The sequence below is a fragment of the Brachyhypopomus gauderio genome, chromosome 7, assembly GCF_052324685.1.
Source record: "Brachyhypopomus gauderio isolate BG-103 chromosome 7, BGAUD_0.2, whole genome shotgun sequence".
In the NCBI taxonomy this organism is placed as follows: Eukaryota; Metazoa; Chordata; class Actinopteri; order Gymnotiformes; family Hypopomidae; genus Brachyhypopomus; species Brachyhypopomus gauderio.
The window spans coordinates 292,766-315,000 of record NC_135217.1 but is presented as its reverse complement, the minus strand read 5'-3'; the positions used below and the strand labels follow the sequence as shown (position 1 = coordinate 315,000).

The window sequence follows — 22,235 nt, the reverse complement described above, 5'->3', positions numbered from 1 at the left end:
GAATTCATCAGCCAGCAGTGGTACTGTGGAGGCAGTGTAAGCTGGTCGTCTGGGTCAGAGGTCATGACCCCGGAACTGTGGAGGCAGTGTGAACAGGTCGTCTGGGTGAGAGGTCGTGACCCCAGACAGGTTAGGAAGACCAGCCCTCCATGATCTGACCTGTTCAACTGTCTGCCGTCCTCCAGAGCATGACATGACAAACCAGTGCAGATAAATGTTGCCAGTTACCACAAATGTGTTCATTCTTCTTGTAGGTGATTCATGTAAAAATGTATCAATGGGCACATAACTGATCTGAGGAAAATTTTTAATTGGACGAAGAGTAATGTGAATGCAGCCATAATTATGGGTTTTATGTTGATCTTTGCTGTCAGAGGGGTAAATGCACACCTGGGTAAACTCTACGTCCACACGCGTGCACACACACACACACACACACACACACACACACACACACACACACACACACACACACACACACACACACACACACACACACACACACACACACACACACACACACACACACACACACACACACACCTGGGCAGGGGGAGACTGTATGGGGTTGTTGTCGAGGACGATATGCTGCAGTTGGCTGAGTTTACGGTAGGACGGGGGGATCTCAGTGATCTTATTACAGGAGAAATCCAACCTGATGAGTGGCAAATCTGACAACTCTGAGAGAGAGAGAGAGAGAGAGAGAGAGAGAGAGAGAGAGAGAGAGAGAGAGAGAGAGAGAGGATGAAAAAGAGACGAAAGGAAAAAAAAAGACAAGGAGAGATATAGACATCAGTCATTCTCCAAGGACAAAGCCAGGGCTCTTTGTGTCATGTATAATTAATGGTTGATTATGAGCTACATGGAGAGTCCTGAGACGCGTGAGGAATCTCTGTGGGCTGGATTTCCAGAAACAGATTAACCTTCGTCCCACACTAAGAGCCCCTCCACCGGGGTGTCTTCGTCCCACACTAAGAGCCCCTCCACCGGGGCGTCTTCGTCCCACACTAAGAGCCCCTCCACCGGGGCGTCTTCGTCCCACACTAAGAGCCCCTCCACCGGGGCGTCTCTAGAAGGCCACAGACTACCACTCCTGCTAATCCGCCTCTCACGCATCTGGAGAGTCTTAATACAGCACTAATACAGCACTAATACAGCACTAATACAGCACCAGAGAGGACATGACTGAAGGACATGGGGAAGTGGTTGAGTGCTTCTATAAACATTCAGAAGCACACTTCTATTTTCCCTAAGAGGGTATGGTTACAGTTAGGGATGGGTGTGTGTGTGTGTGTGTGTGTATATATACCATCAGGTAGTACTTGAAGGCAGTTTCTCCTGATGTTGAGTTCTCGTAAGGCAAAGAGTTTCCCCATCTGAGCAGGAAGCACCTGAATTTCATTACAACTGATGTCCTACATGCGTTTCACACACACACACACACACACACACACACACACACACACACACACACACACACACACACACACACACACACACACACACACACACACACACACACACACCAATTATAATAACTTCTGCTAGAAAGAATCACAGTATACACAGTACTAAAATTTAAGAATATAAAATATAAGCTTTCCAACACACATCCACCTGAACACACACACACACACACACACACACACACACACACACACACATACTAACCAGTTCCATGAGGTCTTTGGCCTTGCCGATATCATCAGGAACAGAGCCCAGTTTGTTGTTGCTGACCACCAGGACTCGGAGGGGCAGGCAGAACAGATGGGTGGGCAGGACAGACAGCTGGTTCCGACTGCAGCACATCCACAAACACAGCTCAACATCGCAAACCAGAAGAACTGACCTGAGATCAGCCCCCTCTCAACACATCAGCTGGCCTTCTTACATGCACCGCAGTAAAAGTGTTTCTAGACAACTTTAGAATCTCACCCAAGGTGCCAGGTTTTCTCCCAGAAGCCATTGCGCTTCTTACACAAGAGACCCAAAGAGACCAGTCACGACTGCTCCGCACTGTTCGTTCAGTCGTGCGACTCCCGAGCTGTTCATACCCATCATGCAGTGCAGGAGAGTCCCTCTGAATTAGCAGAGGTTCACCGTAGGACTCTCTACCTACTCTCATTGTTAACCACAGCAGATCTATAAGACATCTAATAAAACATTCTTTCTGTATTTTTATAAATCATTATTTTTCTATATCATCGTTCCTGTATTTATTGTTATGCGGTTTGTAGTTGTAGGTGGAGTTCATATCTATGGTTGAAGATGGCTGAGCAGTGGAAGTTTAGTCCAGTGGCCACTTTAATCCTTGGCCACATTTGAATAGTCCAGTAATGTTTAACCCCAAACACGTTTTCACCCTGCGTGACGGTTCTGTTCTGCCCTGCAGCTGTGCGTGTTGTAACCACCACCTAACCAGCAAAACTAAGCACCAGTACACCCAACACACAGCTGCCATGGAAACAGCTCATGGACGTGGTAGGTTAAAGATTATTGGACGGTGCTGCTCTGTGGGATGGGACGTCGTCCGCCTCACATAAAAACAAACGGTGAATCAGTTAGCCGTAATAACACAGAGGAGTCAAACCTGGGTGAATCAGTCTTGATTGTGAACGGAAATGACAAAGAAATGACTCCATGCTCTTATACGGAGGCACTACAGAATCTGTTCTGCAAGACTAAAGTGTGTGTGTGTGTGTGTGTGTGTGTGTGTGTGTTTTCTCTGTTTTGATCTATAGTTAAAGGTCTAATGTCAGAATGTAGTCAAGGGCAGAGAGAGTAAAAGCTTTGACAGGGATTTGAAAGGCGTAGCAGGAGACAGACAAGCTCCTCACAGACCAGCAGAACGTCTCACCTGATATTGAGGTACGTCAGCATCTGGAGGTTGATGATGGCTTCTGGAATCATCTTTATGCAGTTGTGGTAGAGGTTGAGGGACTCCAGGGGGGTGAACATGAAGACCTCAGGAGGGATCTCCCCGAAACGGTTCCTGGACAGATCTAGATGGAACAATATGCAGCTGTGAGCTTTCTTCACACACACACTACACCCACACACACACAGGCTGACACTGGTAGTTTCACGCCCTGAACATGAACACACCCTTCTTTCATAACATGATAAAGCCTCCATCAAACTCCTATCTGACACGATGAGTCAGTGTTTGTGTGTGTGTGTACACATATATGAGTATGTGGTGTCAAACTGCTCCTGTGTGCGATTGACCAGGTCTTCAGTCAGATCTGCTTACAGGATGTGGTCATAAACTAGAGGTCAGGAAGCCTCAGTGGCCGTGTGGCTGTACCTCTTGTGTAGGAGCTGGACACCAGAGAGGATGAACTGATCACAATATTCCTGACGAAAGTATGTGCCCAACAAGTCATTACAAGTCTTGCACACACACACACACACACACACACACACACACACACACACAGTTTTATAGTGCAGACATTCTCTACAGCCTTTTAGAATGTCCATATTCTAGTGCTTTTTTCCTTCTTTCATTACATCATTTCCTCTCTGGGTTGAATGCTGTCTCTCTCCCCTCTCCCTCTACCCTTCTTTCCTCGCTCACTTTCCCTCTTTCTTTCTCTCTATTTCTCTGTCTATCTTATCGCTGGTTTCATTCCCCCTATCTCTCCATTTGCTACACACACTCATCACAGCAGGACAGCTAAGCAGTCTATTGCAATACCCATCAGTGGCTTGCTGACCCCCTCCAAACATGTCTGACACCTTCTCTCTCCTCCCCTCCCCTCTCCTCTCCTCCCTTCTCCTCTCCTTCTCTCCTCCTCCCCTCCCCTCTCCTCTCCTCTCCTCCCTTCTCCCCTCTCCTCTCCTTCCCTCCTCCTCTCCTCCCTTCTCCTCTCCTCCCCTCTCCTCTCCCCATCATCACGCTTGATGTCAGTGCAGTAATGAGAGAATGTACAACACGTCAGGCACATTAATGAAGACTTCGTTAGGACATGCCGAAGCATCTAAATGTCGACATCCACAAGTACTAACGCCCACATTTTCAGGAATCGTGACGGTCGACACACCCCATCTGCACCGTACCCACCGCTCCACTTTCACCTCCTCCAAACACACCACCTCCTTCACTTGTTTGACAAGGAAGAAACATCTTGATTGTTTTTGATAGAGAGTAAGCAGATACTCTAAACTAGGCCTGTGTTGAAAAAAATCGATTTTCCGATTCAGAATCGATTCGCATATGATGATCTGATAATTGATTCGTACGTCCAAAGATCGATTTTTTAGTCAACTTTTACCCCCGCCTCGTCACTGAATTCACGCAGGCGTGCTCGGTCTAACTAACTGTAAAACAACATGGCGTCGGACAGTGCCGGTAACGACGATAGTCAAATCGGCAATCTAAAAACAGAAGGACAGTTTATCCAGTGTCAGTGACTATTTACAGTTAGTCCGTGTCACTGACCGTTTACCCAGTGTTTTTACAGTTTAAAAAAGTTTAAAATGTTTTTGTAACGTTGGGCGCAATGCGATGGAATCCTTTGCACTTTCCAAATCGTTACGTTTATTACATTTACCGAAGCGCAGACAGCGCACATAAAACACGTTTACATAGAACATGTGTGCCTCAAACAACGACGAGCACAGGACGCTGCGCGAACACACAAACCCCACGTGACGAGACGAGCCACAGGTGAGACGGATTATCACAAGACGCACCCGCACCCACGGAGATCTACAGACGCAGACAACGTTAACACACGCCCAACAGGGAGGGGTCGGGGACCGTAACATGAGAGTTCTGTTCTTATATTCGCAGTTTAAAGAAAAATACACGTTTACATTTTATACTTTCAGTTTATTAAGTGTGAGCACTTTTAAAATAAAAATGCATTTGGTAGCAACAGCTTTTGGGTGAATTCTTAATTATTTCAATCATAATAATAATGCACTGGTTAGTGTCCCAGTAGGAGTCCACTGTTGCAGATATAGACACCTCAAAGATGTCCTCCGTTTATTGTCCTGGATTACCTTTCTTGAAGGTAGATTTATGATGACCCTTTTCACCAGTCTTCCAGCCATCAGCAACTACCAACTACCAGTAACTATTTGCTGATTAATATCGATATAATACTAGTTTTAACATGTTGCTTCTGTACATAGTCAGGAAACAGCTCAAATACATTTTTAATAACACTAAACCCCGAATTGAATCGAATCGGATCGAATCGATTAAATCGGATCAAATCGAAATAAATCGATTCTTAATCTTCAGAATCGGAATCGGATCGATTCTTGGAATTTGAATCGATACCCAGCCCTACTCTAAACCCACTGCAGGGCCTTGAAAGGAAGACCTGGGAGACTTGGGAGACCTGCTGTGGCTCTCGGCCTCACAGGTGAGCCGTAATGCTTCACAGGTGAGCCGTAATGCTTCACTGGGGAGACCACTCCAGTATTACAGTCCACTCTGTAATACTCTCCGCCAGTTTCGCATTTGGGACGCGATGTGTCAGCCTCTATCGGCCTGCAGTAGGCGTGAAAGCAGTCTGGGCTTACACCGCTCGCCTAGCACAACGGGCAGGCAGGAAGCCCCGCCTCTCCCGCTAACCGCATTGTGATTGGATAACGTAGGCAGGACAGAAATGAAGAAATCGTTAGCTACTGATTGGAGAGCCAAACACAGGCGATTGAGACAGATGAAGTTCCTCTTACAGCAGCTGTTTACAGCACCTTTAATATCTTATTATGTTACCCTTTAATATTTTATCATCTTATCCTTTAATGTCTTAATTTTCGAATAGTGGGATGAAGAACAGAGGACACATGAAAACAATGCAGAAGAAATTACAGAATAACGTGAGGATTTCCGGGGAGACTGCAGTGAAGGTAGCAGGATGTTAAAGACAAACAGAAGGAGAAAGAGAGACAAAACCATGACCAACGGATGGAGAGAAAAGGGGGAGACCAAAATGAAGAAAAGAAAGAGGGAACAGTGAACACACGGCAGAGTTTGGGCGTGTTGCCCCAAAGAGGGGTGTGGCCTACAGATGGCCAATAGGAATTACTTCCTGAGAAGGGCTTGGCATGGGTTAGCCAATGAGAAATGGGAAGGAGTGGGGCGTCGTAGTGACCCAGATTTGCTGTGCTGTGCGGGAACATGGCAACAGTGCCTACCCCAAGCTCTGCTGCCATGGCAACTGCTTCCGCCTCACGGAGTCCACCTGGATGAGGGCTCACCTCCCATTGGTGTGCTGGGTGAGAAGGTGGTTATCTCTGTCCACAATGATTAAAGCACTGGACCATATGTAATAATGATTATTTAAAATGTTGGGCCAAATCTAATAATGATTATTTTAAATGTTGGGCCAAATCTAGCAATGTGTGGGTTTTTCTCTTTCTTTGTTGATTTAACTGGCTGTGACACCCTAATCCCATAGAGGTACTGTACCATTGATAAAACAGTATAATGTTTAACACCCAAAGCCACTCTGTCTAAACATCTCGACATAGTAAATGTCTAATCTAAGCCCTCTTTAGCTCTCTCTAATCCTCTAACCTGTGTGTGTGTGTATGTGTGTGTGTGCGCATGCATGCGTGTGCGTGTTCATGTATGTGCGTGTGCCATTTCAATACTGTAAGTATAAAGTACAAATGTTGAAAGCACGGTCCCTGTGCACACTCAAGGTTCCTTGGTGGAAGCAAATGTTATCAGCATGCAAACACACACTTGCACACACACACATAATGAGCTGGCCAACTCCTCCACACACCTCTGATGTGGGCGTTCAGAGCCTGTAAAACACGCCTCCTGTAAAACACACCTCCTGTAAAACACGTCTCCTGTAAAACACGTCTCCTGTAAAACACGCCTCCTGTAAAACACGCCTCCTGTAAAACACGCCTCCTGCCTCCCAACCAATCCCTCTCATTTTTGCTCTTCCTCTTAGTGTGAATATGTAATCCAGACCAAATATGCAAATTATTTCCTACCATGACTGGAGGCAACACACACACACACACACACACACACACACACACTCACGCTCTTATTATCCCATTAAAGAAGATTCGTTTTGCTGCCTCTACCACCCACTCAATAAACACACAAAAGACACAGACAGACAGGACCAACATCCATATGTGTGTCAGTGTGTCAGTGTGTGTCTGTGTGTCACTGTGTGTCTGTGTGTGTGTCTCAATGTGTCAGTGTGTCAGTATGTGTGTGAGCATTCGTGTGTGGTGCAATTTGGCTCAAGATGTAAAGAATGAGGAATCCTCACACATGCAGCCCCAGAGGAGGGCAGTACTTTAACAGCCCCAGAGGAGGGCAGTACTTTAACAGCCCCAGAGGAGGGCAGTACTTTAACAGCCCCAGAGGAGGGCAGTACTTTAACAGCCCACAGAAGAGGGCAGTACTTTAACAGCCCCAGAGGAGGGCAGTACTTTACAGCCACAGAGGAGGGCAAAGAAAAAAATAAAACATCCTTTTGCTGCGATATTTTGGTACACAGCTAATTGTTTTGCATGTTGTTGCATATTCTATAAGGTGACATTTGGGCCTGATAAAGGACAGTGATATGTGACATATACAGAGGATTTCAATACTTTTCAATACTGGCTGTCTCCAAGAAATTCTATCTGTCATTATCTCTCTCTCTCTCTCTCTGGCTCTCTCTCTCTACCCCTGTCCATTTCTATCTCTCTTGCTTTCTCTCTCTCTCCTTTTTCATTGTCTCATTCAGTTCTGCAGATCACCACACTGCTATGGAGACTGCAAGTAGCTGTGCTATATTTGCCATAAAATATACAGACGAACCTATCAATATGCTCCAACACACACACACACACACACACACACACACACACACACACACACACACACACACACACACACACACACACACACACACACACACACACACACAGAATACTAACACTTCCAGAGAGAGAGGATTCTGTACCACAGCTATCTCTGGTGCACATCACCACCATCCCTGCATGGCTATGGCTAAATGAAACCAGTCATTAGAACACAGCAGACACAGTACAGTAGAGTCACACTGGTGTCCACTGGTCCTGGATCAGCTCCCTAGAAGAGCTTTAGGAGGAAGTGATGGACTTGTAGCATCTAATCTAATCCAGATGATGGAAGGATGTGTTCACACTGACATCTGAATCAGGGCGTGGTTCAACATCAAAAGTCAGAAATAGAGAGACAGATAGAGAGAGAGTGCAAGAGAGAGAGAGAGAGAGAACTAGACAGAGAGAGAAAGAGAGGAGGGAGAGAGGGAAAGACAGGGAGAAAGGGAGAGAGAGATAGAGGGAGAGAGAGGGAGAGGGGTGGGAGTGAAAAGCAATATAGACAATGTGAAGAAATAACTGAAAGACTGTGTGGGTGGCAGAGTGAGTGGGTGGATATGGAACGGAGGAAGAGAAAACTGATGAGAATTTCAAGTGACATTTCTAATATTCATTCTGTAGCTTGTGTGTGTGTGTGTGTGTGTGTGTGTGTGTGTGTGTGTGTGTGTGTGTGTGTGTGTGTGCACATGTCAGAGAGTATGTCGGTGAGAGAGAGAGAGAGAGAAAGAGAAAGAAAGTATGTATGTGTGTGTGTGTGTGTGTGTGTGTGTGTGTGTGTGTGTGTGTGTGTGTGTGTGTGTGTGTGTGTGTGCATGCGATGATGCAGAATTAGACAGAAACTAAAACAGGTGATGACAGAGAGACTCCAGAAGAGAGACAACATCATTAGTCACAGCTGCCTCTTCATCTATGACCAGTGCATGGATTACACACACTCCACTGAACCACTCCAGGCCCTACAGTTACTGGAGACACACACACACACACGTTGACACCGCCACACACTCGCTGACACCGCCACACACACTAACATCTGTAGTACTGATCCGGAAGTGCCCCAGAGTACTAGTGTCAGGTCTGCCCCGCCCATACTTGTCTGTTTAGTATTCTTGTCCTTAGCTCCGCCTTTGTTTTTCGTTGCCATGGTTTTCGTTCAGTCTGTTCAGTCCCAGTTTATGGGATTCAGCTGTTCCTTATGTCACAGTGGTTGTTAGTTCAGTATACACCTTGTGTTTTCTGTCTTTCTTTGTGGCCTGTTGTAAGAAGTGAGGTTTTGGAGGTCTGGGTAGTAATCAGTTCTCTAAGTGTGATATCTGTGTGTTTATTGGAGCTTGTACTCTAAATGTCCCATAGTGGTCATGGTGGATCCCTTTACTACTCCACGGTTTGTACTCCACCTCGTTAATCCCTACCTGTTCTAGTTTGTTCTCAACGTAATCCCGGTCTTTGATGCAGGTTTGTGAGTACTGTGGTTTACGATTTTCCTTCATCTACACTGTTATATTTTCTCTGTTTGGTCCGTCTCTGTGTAGCTAGTTCTGTATACTATTTGTGTTCTGAGTTCTGTTTCTACGTAAACTAATCTTTGTTATTTACCAGTTCCATCTTCCTGTTAATATAATGTTGGTTCCTCTTCCTGCCCCAGTGTTTGTATAGTGTAGTGTCATGTCCATAGATCACGTGACCTCCACATTGGCACAGCGATCATGTCTAGTCCCAGCCCGGTTCTGGAGGAACCCTGAATGTGTCCTCTAGACTCGTCTGTAATACATACCCAGAAGTGCTCCAGAGTTCCAGACTCATCTCTAGTACTGATCCAGAAGTGCTCTAGAGTACTAGACTCGTCTGTAGTACTGATCCAGAGTTCTAGACTCATCTGTAGTACTGATCCAGAGTACTAGACTTGTCTGTAGTACTGATCCAGAAGTGCTCCAGAGTACTAGATGAGTCTAGAACTCTGGATCAGTACTACAGACGAGTCCAGTACTCTGGAGCACTTCTGGATCAGTACTAGAGACGGGTCTAGAACTCTGGAGCACTTCTGGATCAGTACTACAGATGAGTCTAGAACTCTGGAGCACTTCTGGGCAGTCATGGTCTGGTGGTTAGGGAACTGGTCTTGTGACCGGAGGGTTGTGGGTTTGACTCCCAGACCTGAGGCAATGACTGAGAAGGCCCTTAACCCTTGGCTAATGGCTCACTTGTATAAAAATGAAGTTAAAATGTAAATAGCTCTGGATAAGGGCCTCTGCCAAATGCCATAAATGTAAATGTACTAGACTCATCTGTAGTACTGATCCAGAGTACTATACTGATCTGGTGCTCCAGTTTTATATTCACTGCAATCATTCTATAAACTGAAGTATCTATACAAACCATACAAGACCATTTCGATATTTAGCATTGCAGATGCTATTTCAGGTGCAAAATGAGACACAATTAGCATCATGCAAAACCACTCGAGTGTGTGCGTTGGCCATCTCTATATATAGGTGAGTAGGTGCAGTGTAGTGGTAATAAGATATATAGCTACACTCAAACTGAAGCACACGAGGTTTCCAGAGAAACAGGATGTTTCATACGGAGCTCCTTCATCAGCTGTGTAAGCACAATGAAGCACTTTGATCCACAGCTGATCCAAACCGTCCTATTCTCTGGAAACTCAATTTTAAACACTCTTTTTACAATGTACAATTTGAACAGTTTGAATCTATCTATTTTCTCTCTCTCTCATATATGAGGGAGACACACGCGTCTGTCTTTATGATTTATAAGATGCAAGTGCTCCATTCATTCTCTTTTGTTGTTCTCATTCTCCTCTTTGACGATGACTGAGAGACTCAGCTGTGCAACAGCAGGTTCTCAGTACCCCCCTTCACACACACACACACACACGGGATCACAAGGAATCTCTTCAGGGACATCAAACACCTCCCCCTTCCTATTCAGTTATCCACCCCAACATGGTCTGGGTCAGTCTCTCTCTGACACACACACACACACACACACACACACACACACACACACACACTCGCACGTCTGACCATAATGGGATCCGTATTGTCTAATGGACTGAAGTGGGGACTCCCTCAAATCACTTACACCCTTGTCTTTATCGAGTTTGTGTATGTAAGAGAGACGGTGTGTGTGCGTGCAATGTGTGTATATGTTTAACCTCAAGGTCACAGAAAAGTACTGGGGATATCAGTAGACGTCCTTAATGTCCCCATCAGAGGTGTAAAACTCGTATTACACACACACACACACACACACACACACACACACACACACACACACACACACACACACACACACACACACACACACACACACACACACACACACAGTGACATATGCCACATTAATTTTTATCATTCAAATGAGGTGTATGTGCTGTGCAGGACCATGTGGCGCTGATTCTACTGGTCCTGCTTTCACTGCTATCGGGTCTAAGACAAGCCAGCAGATTTCTGCCGCGGAGATTTCTGCAACGTTGTTTTTAAATGCTAAGCAACAAATAGGCATTATATCTCTGAGAAAGATACACATACACACACAAACAAAGCAGATGTACTGCGATAGGTCTTTCTTTTTAAATCCAAACGCTTCATATTAAACACAGATATACGTTTGTAACTACCCTGAGATATTCTGGTTCCAACCTTAATATGTAAGTATTAACCCTTTAATGGTAGGTGTAATGGAGAAACATCCATCTTTTGTTCAGTTACTGCTCCACACCCCCCTCTCCACACACCGCGGCAGTCGCTGGGCGGAGGGTGTGGGTGACATCACGGTGAGGCGGGCCTCGTGGTGTCTGGGTTTAATTGGCCCACGGGACCTTATGTTGCCAAGGCAGCTACTGATTGATCGCTTCAGAGCAAAAGGTGATTAAAGAGAGAAGCTGTTATGGGCCTGATAACACACACACACACACACACACACACACAGGAAAACACAAAACACACGTACACACAGGAAAACACAAAACACACGCACCCACACACACCCGCAATAAGGAAAACACAACACTCACACCCACAGGAAAACAACACACACACACCTCTCTCTCTCTCTCACACACACACACACACACGAACAGACAAGCGTGTTTTGGTATTCTGAATTCTACATAAACTACTGAAAGCCAATGAAATCTAAATACGTTATGATTGTGATTAGTATGGGAATGCCAATAATATGTGTACAGGGGCTGCAAAACACATATAAACAAGCCAACACACACACACACACACACACACACACACACACACACACACACACCCTATACAAATCATCAGCTTCTCTCCCTTTTCCACACCCTTCATGTTCATTTCCCCTCACACTTTTAGTGACCGAAGCTGAACACCACCACCACCACCACCCCCACCCTCCCCTCTCTCTCCACCCATAAGGCTGCTCAGTTCCTCCAAACCAGCGCAGGCATCACCGTAGCAGGCGAGTGTCTGACGGAGTGTCTGACGGAGTGTCTGACGGAGGCGGAGGCAGGAGAAGCACCACCCCAAACACAAACCCCTAAATAGATGCGGAGAAGTGAGCAAACGTCTGAGCTGAGGGAGCGAACAGGAACTGTTCATCCTCAGATCCTCTAATGAATGTGGACCTTAAGAACAACAACAAAGATCTCCATCAAGCCTCGAGTCTATGAAGGAAAGATGGCGGACTGTAGACGCCCAGGTTAAACACTCAGATCACCAGGGCAGGATGAGAAGGATCAGCACATTTCAGTTTATTGTTGACAATTTATTCCACTTATTATGACGGAGGGGCACGTGCACCTTCCTGCTTTAAGACGGCAGCATCGTCCCCACACGAGCTGCTTCTCAACCTCACTGCCTCCCAGCCTCAGTCCCTACAAAGACATTCATTCAGGAAACGAAGACCAAGCACATGAGGGGTAGCCAGACAGTCTGTGATGCAGGACCTGGGCCGCATGTGACCTCTTCCTCCCTTTTCCTCTTCCTCTCGCAGCACTGTGCAGCTTCTGGGCTTTATCTTGTCTTACATTTACCCCCCACCCAGAAACCATTAGCCTAGCCTAGCACAGGGGGCAAACCCCCCACTCGGACACAGGCTCCTCAGAGACCGAACAGTCTCCGGGACGTCAAATGCTTGGTCTGCGGACCAAGCAGATCATGGCTGGTCAGGAGAATCCACAGATAGACCACAGGGAGGCAGGCAAACAAAACCCAACAGATCCTGAACCATAGCAACAGCGAGGAAACAGGAAATAAGGCATGTATGAAACATCGCCCCCCCAAACAAAGTCTCTCTCTGTCTCGGCCTGTCACGGTCTTCACACATGAATTTGTTGGTTCCCTGTATCCCCCCCCCACGCAGCACACACACTGCACATCACCACGGTGTGACATTAGATGCTCATTTGCACACACTAATCGAACATTTGTAAACAGCAAATGCTAAGCGGTCTAGCGTACATTCTTTAGCCATGAGGAAGGAAAAGAGGCAATGAAGTAAAAGGTTATGCGTGAGTGAAGCGTGAAGTGTAGGTTAGGGTGAGAGGGCAGACCCAGCGTGGCCTGGGAGAGACGTACTCTGACACCTGACAAACTCAGTTAAAAACAACCAATTAAACACGCTTCACAAAGCCACACAAAATCACATCAGGCAGTTTCCTCTTCACTAGAGAAGATTACACAAAGGTGTTTCAGCCCCAAGATTATCTAACCTGGGGAATTAGTCAGGGTGGCAAGCTAGCATCACATCACATCAGATCACATCACATCACATCACAGATAGATCTGGTGTCACTGGAACTAAAGCTTCAAATCTCAGGACATGCCAGAGCATGCCAAGTGTGTGTGTGTGTGTGTGTGTGTGTGTGTGTGTGTGTGTGTGTGTGTGTGTGTGTGTGTGTGTGTGTGTGTGAGAGCACGAGTGTCTAGTATAGCATGGAATTCAGAAGCTAGTTCCATATCATAAACATACAAATACTTGTATTACTAGATGTACTGGTACTGCTCCTGGATCCACTTTTAACCCCAAATGTACTGGTAGTGCTTGCTGGATCCACTCCTCACCCTGCATCCACTCCTCACCCTGGATCCACTCCTCACCCTGGATCCACTCCTCACCCTGGATCCACTCCTAATCCTGGATCCACTCCTCACCCTGGATCCACTCCTCACCCTGGATCCACTCCTCACCCTGCATCCACTCCTCACCCTGCATCCACTCCTAACCCTGGATCCACTCCTCACCCTGGATCCACTCCTCACCCTGGATCCACTCCTAGCCTGACTGAGACTCTCACTTACGCTTCTCTCTGCTCTCACACTCCACCACGCAGAGCTGGAGCTGCTCTGTCTAGCTGGAATCATGAATATAGAGCAGGTCCTCTTCCCTCTTTCTGTTTCACTACTTGTTTTCATCGGGGGGTTAATGGGCTGTTGATGGTAGATAGGACTAGTGCTTAAAGTCAAAACCAAGCCAGAAACCCATTAGTTACTAACAGACACACACACACACACACACACACAAAATCTCAGAGTCTGCCGGTCACTCAGATCTTTTAACAGTCTCTGTACACTTGTAACAGTCTCTGTCTCTTTATAGTCTAAGCCTGTTTTGCCCTCACAGACTTTCACAGGAAACAGAAAAGGCTTCATTAACAAGCCCAATACAGAATTAACACATTCAGTGTCCACCAACAGACACACACACACACACACACACACACACACACACACACACACACACACACACACACACACATTATATAGTTATCAGGGAATTGTCTATCTCACTGGGGGAGGAGCAGTGTGTGTGTGTGTGTGTGTGTGTGTGTGTGTGTGTGTGTGTGTGTGTGTGTGTGTGTGTGTGTGTGTGGGTGGGGGGTTGAACACATGGTCTTCAGTTCTGCCAGCTACTTCAGGCTGCATCTATTGTGCTGGAGATAAAGTGAAGATGTTCTTAATCAGACCCATACATCAGACACTAGCATCACACTGTAGCAGACACTGTAACCTACTGCAGTATCACACTGTAGCAGGCACTATAACCTGCTGTACTATCACACATTATCAGACACTACACCTACTTTGCCCACAACAGGGCAAATGAAAAATGACATTTTACAAATCAACTTGTTATATATATTGTTTAAAGATTGAATTTTAATTGTCATTCAGCAGAAAATAATAATTGCTCACTCTAATCTTGTACAGGAGACCTGAGAAAGGTCTGAAGTAATAAATGACAGGGAATCATTTAAACTATCAATTTCTCCTAAATGCTTATATACAACACTGAAGCCAACATTTCTACCCCTAACCCTCATATATTACTCTCTTCTAAAAGCACCTTGTATGATTCTACTGATACTTTCAAAATCTTGAGGTCCTGTAACCAAGACGGCCAAGTCAGGATGGATGCCCATTAAATATTTAAGTCCCGCTGTCCTCTTAAACCACTCATTTAACATTAAAGTGCATTGTGTCTGTACTTTGATGTTGTTATCTTATCATGGCAAGTCATTTTCAATAATAATGTTACATAGGCCTACCATGTATAAGTGCTCTCTCTCTCTCTCTCTCTCTCTCTCTCTCTCTCTCTCTCTCTCTCTCTCTCTCTCTCTCTCCCATTTAAGCATCTCAGAAGCTGGAATAGGTCTCTCTCTCTCTCTCTCTCTCTCTCTCTCTCTCTCTCTCTCTCTCTCTCTCTCTCTCTCTCTCTCTCTTCTGTTTAAACTATGGCTGTACATTATATCACTATGTCAATAATAATTACTGGTGCGCGAACTCGGTGCCCTTCTCACAAGCTTTTAAAGAGGTTGCCCCGCCCTTTCAGATAGCCCCACCCCTTTCAGGTAGGACCTGGGAGCCACTCCCCTTCTCCCCGTGTCAGCGAATCAGAGCGACCTGGATAAAGTGGCCCCTGGTCATGGTTTCACCAGTGTATTTATACTACAGCATCTCCATTAAAAGCAATGCAACATTTTGTTCACGTTTTGCAGCCCTAGTTTACACTGGACTAACCAGACAGGGCCCGGTTTCAGATGACCACACCACATTGGACTGACAGAGGAAGTCTCAACCTCGTTAACTGCAACAGCAATGACAGACAACTGGAGAGAGTTCTAGAGAAATCTAGAGAATCTATGCTGAAGCTCTTCAATCTCTTCCCAAGAAAATGCTTCTCTAATTCTGCTGTGATCAGTAGCCAGCAGTTGTTATGTTTGACCCAGGTGAATATGTCTTATAGTTCAGAATATGTCTTATAATTCAGGAAGAACTGATGATGCCTCCATATTAGCTTTGGTAGAGCTACTTTGGAAAGTGGTAAATACAAGCTGTTAAACTAATACATTCATACTGAATGCCCTCACTGTGCTGTGTGTGTGTGTGTGTGTGTGTGTGTGTGTGTGTGTGTGTGTGTGTGTGTGTGTGTGTGTGTGTGTGCTTGGTACAGAAGATTCTTCTCAAAGGGCATGTTCCAATACACAAAATCAAAGCACTTATTCTCATGAACAGTCTATTCCTCTGTGTGTCCTGATAAAAGACACACACAGAGAGAAACACACACACGCACACACACACACACACACGCCCAGATCCAGCTACTCTGATACATTTAAGGTCCAAATTAAACTTTAGGACCTTATATAATCTTTTGGATACGTACATAAGGGTCAGACATAAGGATTTTGTGGGTCACCCCTTTAACTTGGGTAGTTACAATATATTGAATCTGATCAGTGCATTTATAAAAGTTGCAATGTGTTTCAAGTCAGATTTTTATATCATGAAACCTCATGATGAAAATCAGGAAATCATGAATGATCAAAATAATCCATTATAATAAACTTTTATTATAATCCTGTTTTTTTCACTAATCATTATGTGGTTAAAAGTTAAAACATGATAGCAATAATTTTGTGTTTTTGTTCCAAAGGCACTTTTAGAGAACATTACCTTCATTCAAATATAAATGTAAAATGTTTTTCTGGATGTAGAATGTATTGCCTAGACGCATACTAATCACACATTACTGATTGAAATTAGGCGTTGCCTTGTATTACAGTAACATTTGAAATATGGCCAAATACCACAACATTGCCTAACAAGTTAAAATCTGTTTTCGCCCGCAGAGATTCAGCAACTTCATCATAACCATGACTCCAACATTCGAGATCTTTAGTTAACGCTAGAGTCAGTCACACAATGCACAACGATAAAAGAGAATAGTGTGCAAATATACATGTAAGAGTCAGAGAAAATTAATTCATTTGCAGCTCATTTCAGTTGCAAAATTACATTCCTGTTAATTCCTTGATTCATTGCACTTTGTATATAAAACACCAGGAGGTCCATACAGAAACTCATGATACTAAAATAGGAGCGCTAGGGGGCTTAGCGTGTCTGTGCCAGGATATTTCAAAGCATTTCTTTTCAATTAGAAAATAAAAACAAAAAAAAATCAACGTTCTGTGTTTTTTTAAAACACAGTGCAGTGTGTTGCAAGGGAAACACACCGAGCATAACTGCTGAAATATAAATGACAGATAAATGATCCCTTTTGCGACTCCATGACTGTAAATGAGTCATAAACAGGAGTCAAGAGTGCAGCATGTGTGTGAGAACAGGCAGGAAAAAACTGCCCCGTGTGAGGCTCGAACTCACGACCTTCAGATTATGAGACTGACGCGCTGCCTACTGCGCCAACGAGGCTGACGGGCTGCCCACCTGAACGGCGACTAAGTGGTTCCCTCTCGCTCCAAATAGATTTTGTTAAACTAAATATTTTTTTCTATTTTAAGCGCGCCATTTTGACTACAAAGGCCATGATGCCGAGCAGTAGGGTTCAAAGTTGACACTATACAGATGGGACAAGCATGGCAGGTCAAGCGTAATTACTCAGCCCCCAGAGACCCCTCCCCAGTGTGTGTGTGTGTGTGTGTGTGTGTGTGTGTGTGTGTGTGTGTGTGTGTGTGTGTGTGTGTGTGTCTTGGTCCATGAAGGTCAATCAGACCTCACCACAGCTGCGACTAATCTGCCGTGTAGGTGGTAAATCCACAAATCATGGCAAGATACTAGCTTATAAGAGCTTATAATGCAGACACGTGTAAAATATCTGGAGATTTTTCATTCCTCAGACCTATAACTTGTGAAGATTATAAAATCCAATTCTTAAAAAAGAATCTTATTATTAGGTATGCATGTAAATAAACATCAGTGGATGCCGAAAATCTGATTTTCCATGATTATGCATTAATAGTAGATGTTTAGAGTGAATTAAAGAATAAAGGAAACTAAGGTGAGGAGCACGTTGCAGGTGATATATAAATCTCCTGTAGGGGTAATGTGTAGATGTCCCAAGACCCACCAAACTGCCCCACACATGTATAATCCCAGCATAGATACGCTAATAAAATACAGTTAGCTTCTGTTACTAGTCCTTGGTTGTATAGTCAATAATGCATTTTACAATATAAAACGTAGAGGACTTTTTTAGATAGAAGAGTCTTTGCTCTGGGGTGGTCAACCATAGCCCTCACAGTGTTAAACTTTAGAGACAGCATCACATGGGCCACTCTGAATAAATAGACACGGACATTTCCGGAACATGACCACATCCTCCTATGACTACTTCCTCTAATTCGGCGAGTGATGTCAGAGGTTTTTACTGGAGAAAGATTTATAAGAGCACTGCGGTTAAAAAGTCACAATCAGGATCTTCAAAACAAACTCAGAATGTAATTACAGCTCTGTGGTGTAATGAAAATATTACTTTCTTCCATTATTTTCTGAAATATCTAGATGATGATATGGATGGGTGGAAGCGTATGTAAAAGGCTCGGAGACTCAGTGACATTCGAACATTCATTTGCAAATGTAAGAACTTGTAAAATCAATGACTGGTATAGTGTTGGTGTAAAACTGTCATAAAGCATTATCAACATACTGACCACCACACAAGAGACACACAGTCTAGCAGGAACACATGCTGCTGGATAGATCTGGGAATGTTGTGCTAGTCAACAAGCAAGGCTGTCTGGAATACAAGACTGTACTTTACACATGAAACCAGACTGTCTGGAATACAAGACTGTACTTTACACATGAAACCAGACCTTCTGGAATACAAGACTGTACTTTACACATGAAGCCAGACTGTCTGGAATACAAGACTGTACTTTACACATGAAGCCAGACTATCTGGAATACATAGCTGCACTTTACACATGAAGCCAGACTGTCTGGAATACATAGCTGTACTTTACACATGAAGCCAGACTGTCTGAAATACATAGCTGCACTTTACACAGGAAGACAGGCTGTCTGGAATACAATGCTGTACTTTACACAGGAAGACAGGCTGTCAGGAATACAATGCTGTAATTTACACAGGAAGCCAGACTGTCTAAGGACAGGAGTCAGCCTAGACAGTCAGCCTCACTTACTCCGTTCACATCCACCACACTAGAGGATCTCCAACAAGGGCACTATTAACCTCAAACACTGAGTCCTTCAGCAGAGATGGAGACACGGACTTTGGTTACAGTGTTTAGTGACACGTGGTGGTCAGATCCGGAAGGGGTTATTCACTAATCTGTGTGAAATGTTGGCCAAATAAGGCAACCCAAACCCACCTGGCCACCCGTGACCAGCAACAGCAATGGAGTACACTGCCTGGGTCCCCGACACACACACACACACACACACACACACACACACACACACACACACACACACACACACACACACACAGACTGTTTAATTACACAGGCCATGGAACACTTTGATGTATCAACAACAAGTATATGTAAAAAATAAATAAAAGTTTCTTAATGCTTGGACAGTTATATTGTATGCCATCTTCAACAATCCTTAAGTGTTCAGATGTACAATGCTTTCAATGTTTGTACTTTTATTCTTTTGGTATACACATACACACACACACACACACACACTTGCATGCATGCATATGCACACACACTGCAAAGGGTTAGACAGGGGAAAAGTGTTAATATGAGTATCCCTTACAAAATACTGGCAGTGTTTACACACATGGGTGACCCAAAGCACACATCTGTGGGTGGATATATTCATCATTCTACCTGCATCAGATCTTATCCAGTCAGTATTGCTTTCTACTCTTCATTTTAGAGTACATATGTAAATCAATCCAAATATGCAAATGTTCTTCTAATCCCCTACCATGACTGGAGATAACACACACACACACACACACACATACACAGACGCACGCGCAAACGTAAACAACACTTTTCCTTTATCACACCCGCGGCTACTGTAAGAACCAGTTGGATGAACCGTCTACTACTTTCATTATCCACAACATCACACGTAATGTAAAAGACCACGTGCAGGGCTCCGGGCACAGCTGTCGTCGGTCTGGCTGACCAAAGCTACTTCTCCAAAAGACAAAGATAGTTTAGAACACAGTACACACATACACACGCGCACGCGCGCGCGTCCGCACACACACACACACACACACACTCACACATACACACACACACACACGTCCACGCTCGTTAGTTCAGAAGATCCGATTATTTACTGTAAAAGCTTCTATATGCACTTTTGATTAAATCTGTAGTGTTTTATGAGGAGGAGTGCCCCCGTGGACAAGCAGGGACAGAATTACACGTTTCACGACTGAATGGCCGCGAGCTGCACCGTTAAGTGTACGTTGACTATAACCCGCAAAGACAAAGAACACGTTCAAGAACACTGATCCACCAAGTTACAGCACTTTCACCAACACACATGCGAATAAGACTTTCATTACTGTTAGTTTTACCTATTATTTAACCTCGAATTTCTCCATTTGTCACTGGGCAGAAGGTTAAGCGGCAGTCGAGCGGACTTATAATAAAGCGTTTTGAATGCTGAAACCGTGTGTTTGGAGTGCTGCACCACACCACAGAACCCAAACCCAAACCCCGTATTTTAAGCTCCGCTGGACGCTATGGAGACGGCGGCACCTTTTGTCTTAGTCTGCCGAAGACAGACCAGCGTTTGGGTGTTCCCACCATCTACCGTAGAACAGCATTAAAACATGGACTAACGTGAAGGGGACGTGTAATCCGCCCTAAACACGCCGCACTGGGCGGGTTGGATCACTACAGCTGTGGATCTGTGCACAATGATAACACCGGAGTCGTGCGCGCCACTCTTTCATTCATGAATGGGCTCCGTTGACCACCAGAGGCAGGGATGAGGGGCAAAACGCCCAGAACTGCCCCCACAGCAGCGCGAGCGCCGCGCGCGTCACGGGGCCGCGGGCTGCAACGTTCTAAAGGCTCGCGCGCGACACAGGTGTGCCACGTTCTCCAGGTAAAACACCGACACGCGTGCTGCTCGGATGTGGAGTAAAGACAAACACCCATCACCCTCCTCCACCACAGCGCTATTGTGGCAGACGTGCGGGTCGCGGGTGAGACGGGGGACAGCGTGCACGGGTCCACGTCAGCGCGCGAGATTATGTATTTATCATTTATTTCTCAATCACAATGAAAGCAGATTTGCGGGAGAAGCGCGATACGGAGGCGATCCGTTACACACGAGACCCACCTGCCTGTGTCGTATCGGTGAGGTCGTAGTTCAGCCCCGGGTAGTCTCGCAGTTTTCTCCCACTAACGTTCAAGATTCCGGAGCAGGCGGCGTCTTCAAGCGCGCGGTCCAGACTCCGGGCGGTGTGCAGCGGCTGCTGATGCTGCATCACGCCCGGGTTCCAGTGAGGCACGTTGGGGTAGTGCTGGCCCTGAAGAGCCGTCACGGCTCCCACTCCTCCTTGACTCGCCGCCATTTTCATAAGTGAATATATTCTTACAATAATAACAAGGGTTTTCCGCTCCGCCCATGCGCAGAGGACGCACACTCAGACCGAGGGGATGGACAACAGGGATGGGGCGGAGGCAATGCTACAAAGAGAAGGTACTGTGACTAAACCGAGCGCTGCTACACCAGAAGGATGTATTGAACAGTGTTATGCATTAAATACCATGCATTGGCCGTGTCTCCAATACACCCCCTTCACTAATATTATCCGGTAGACCTGTTCTTTCCGTGCCTTTAAAATTTAGTCTGTCCTAAAATATTTGGCCTATTTGTAAATTATATTTACTGATATTTGTAGATGTGAATGAACAACGTGTTTTTCATGCGATCATTGGGTTGTGCATGTGCGAGTGTTGCGACAGACCCCCAATTGCAAACAAAAGGACTCAAATGCACCACCTGGTGGCGAAAGCTATTAGTACCACTCTGGAATTGTCAATGGAGTTAACCATATTAATCATTTAAAAGCAGCAACGACTGGCACGAGTTGGAAGGCATTTTCACGTTTCTCATCAACATACATCAGTTGATCACATACATTTT

The 22,235-nt window shown here is 45.2% G+C and overlaps 1 protein-coding gene and 1 non-coding gene across 5 annotated transcripts in view; both read right to left on the bottom strand.

The window, feature by feature from the left end:
- The window catches only part of LOC143518373 (leucine-rich repeat and calponin homology domain-containing protein 2-like), a 63,088-nt gene extending 41,407 nt beyond the window's left edge, over window positions 1–21,681 (bottom strand). For 2 of the 4 annotated variants that reach the window (XM_077010811.1, XM_077010814.1), the window contains exons 1-5: window positions 21,426–21,681; window positions 2,858–3,002; window positions 1,672–1,798; window positions 1,310–1,415; window positions 544–680 (exon numbers count right to left, since the gene is read on the bottom strand). In XM_077010811.1, the coding sequence (XP_076866926.1) occupies window positions 544–680; window positions 1,310–1,415; window positions 1,672–1,798; window positions 2,858–3,002; window positions 21,426–21,666 (756 nt within the window). In that variant the 5' untranslated portion in view covers window positions 21,667–21,681. The remainder of the gene's footprint in view (window positions 1–543; window positions 681–1,309; window positions 1,416–1,671; window positions 1,799–2,857; window positions 3,003–21,425) is intronic. The other 2 variants (XM_077010813.1, XM_077010812.1) reach the window with 1 other exon arrangement.
- Window positions 17,480–17,552, bottom strand: trnam-cau (transfer RNA methionine (anticodon CAU)). Its single transcript has one exon. It is a non-coding gene; the product is annotated as a tRNA-Met (tRNA).
- Window positions 21,682–22,235: the final 554 nt, after the last annotated feature.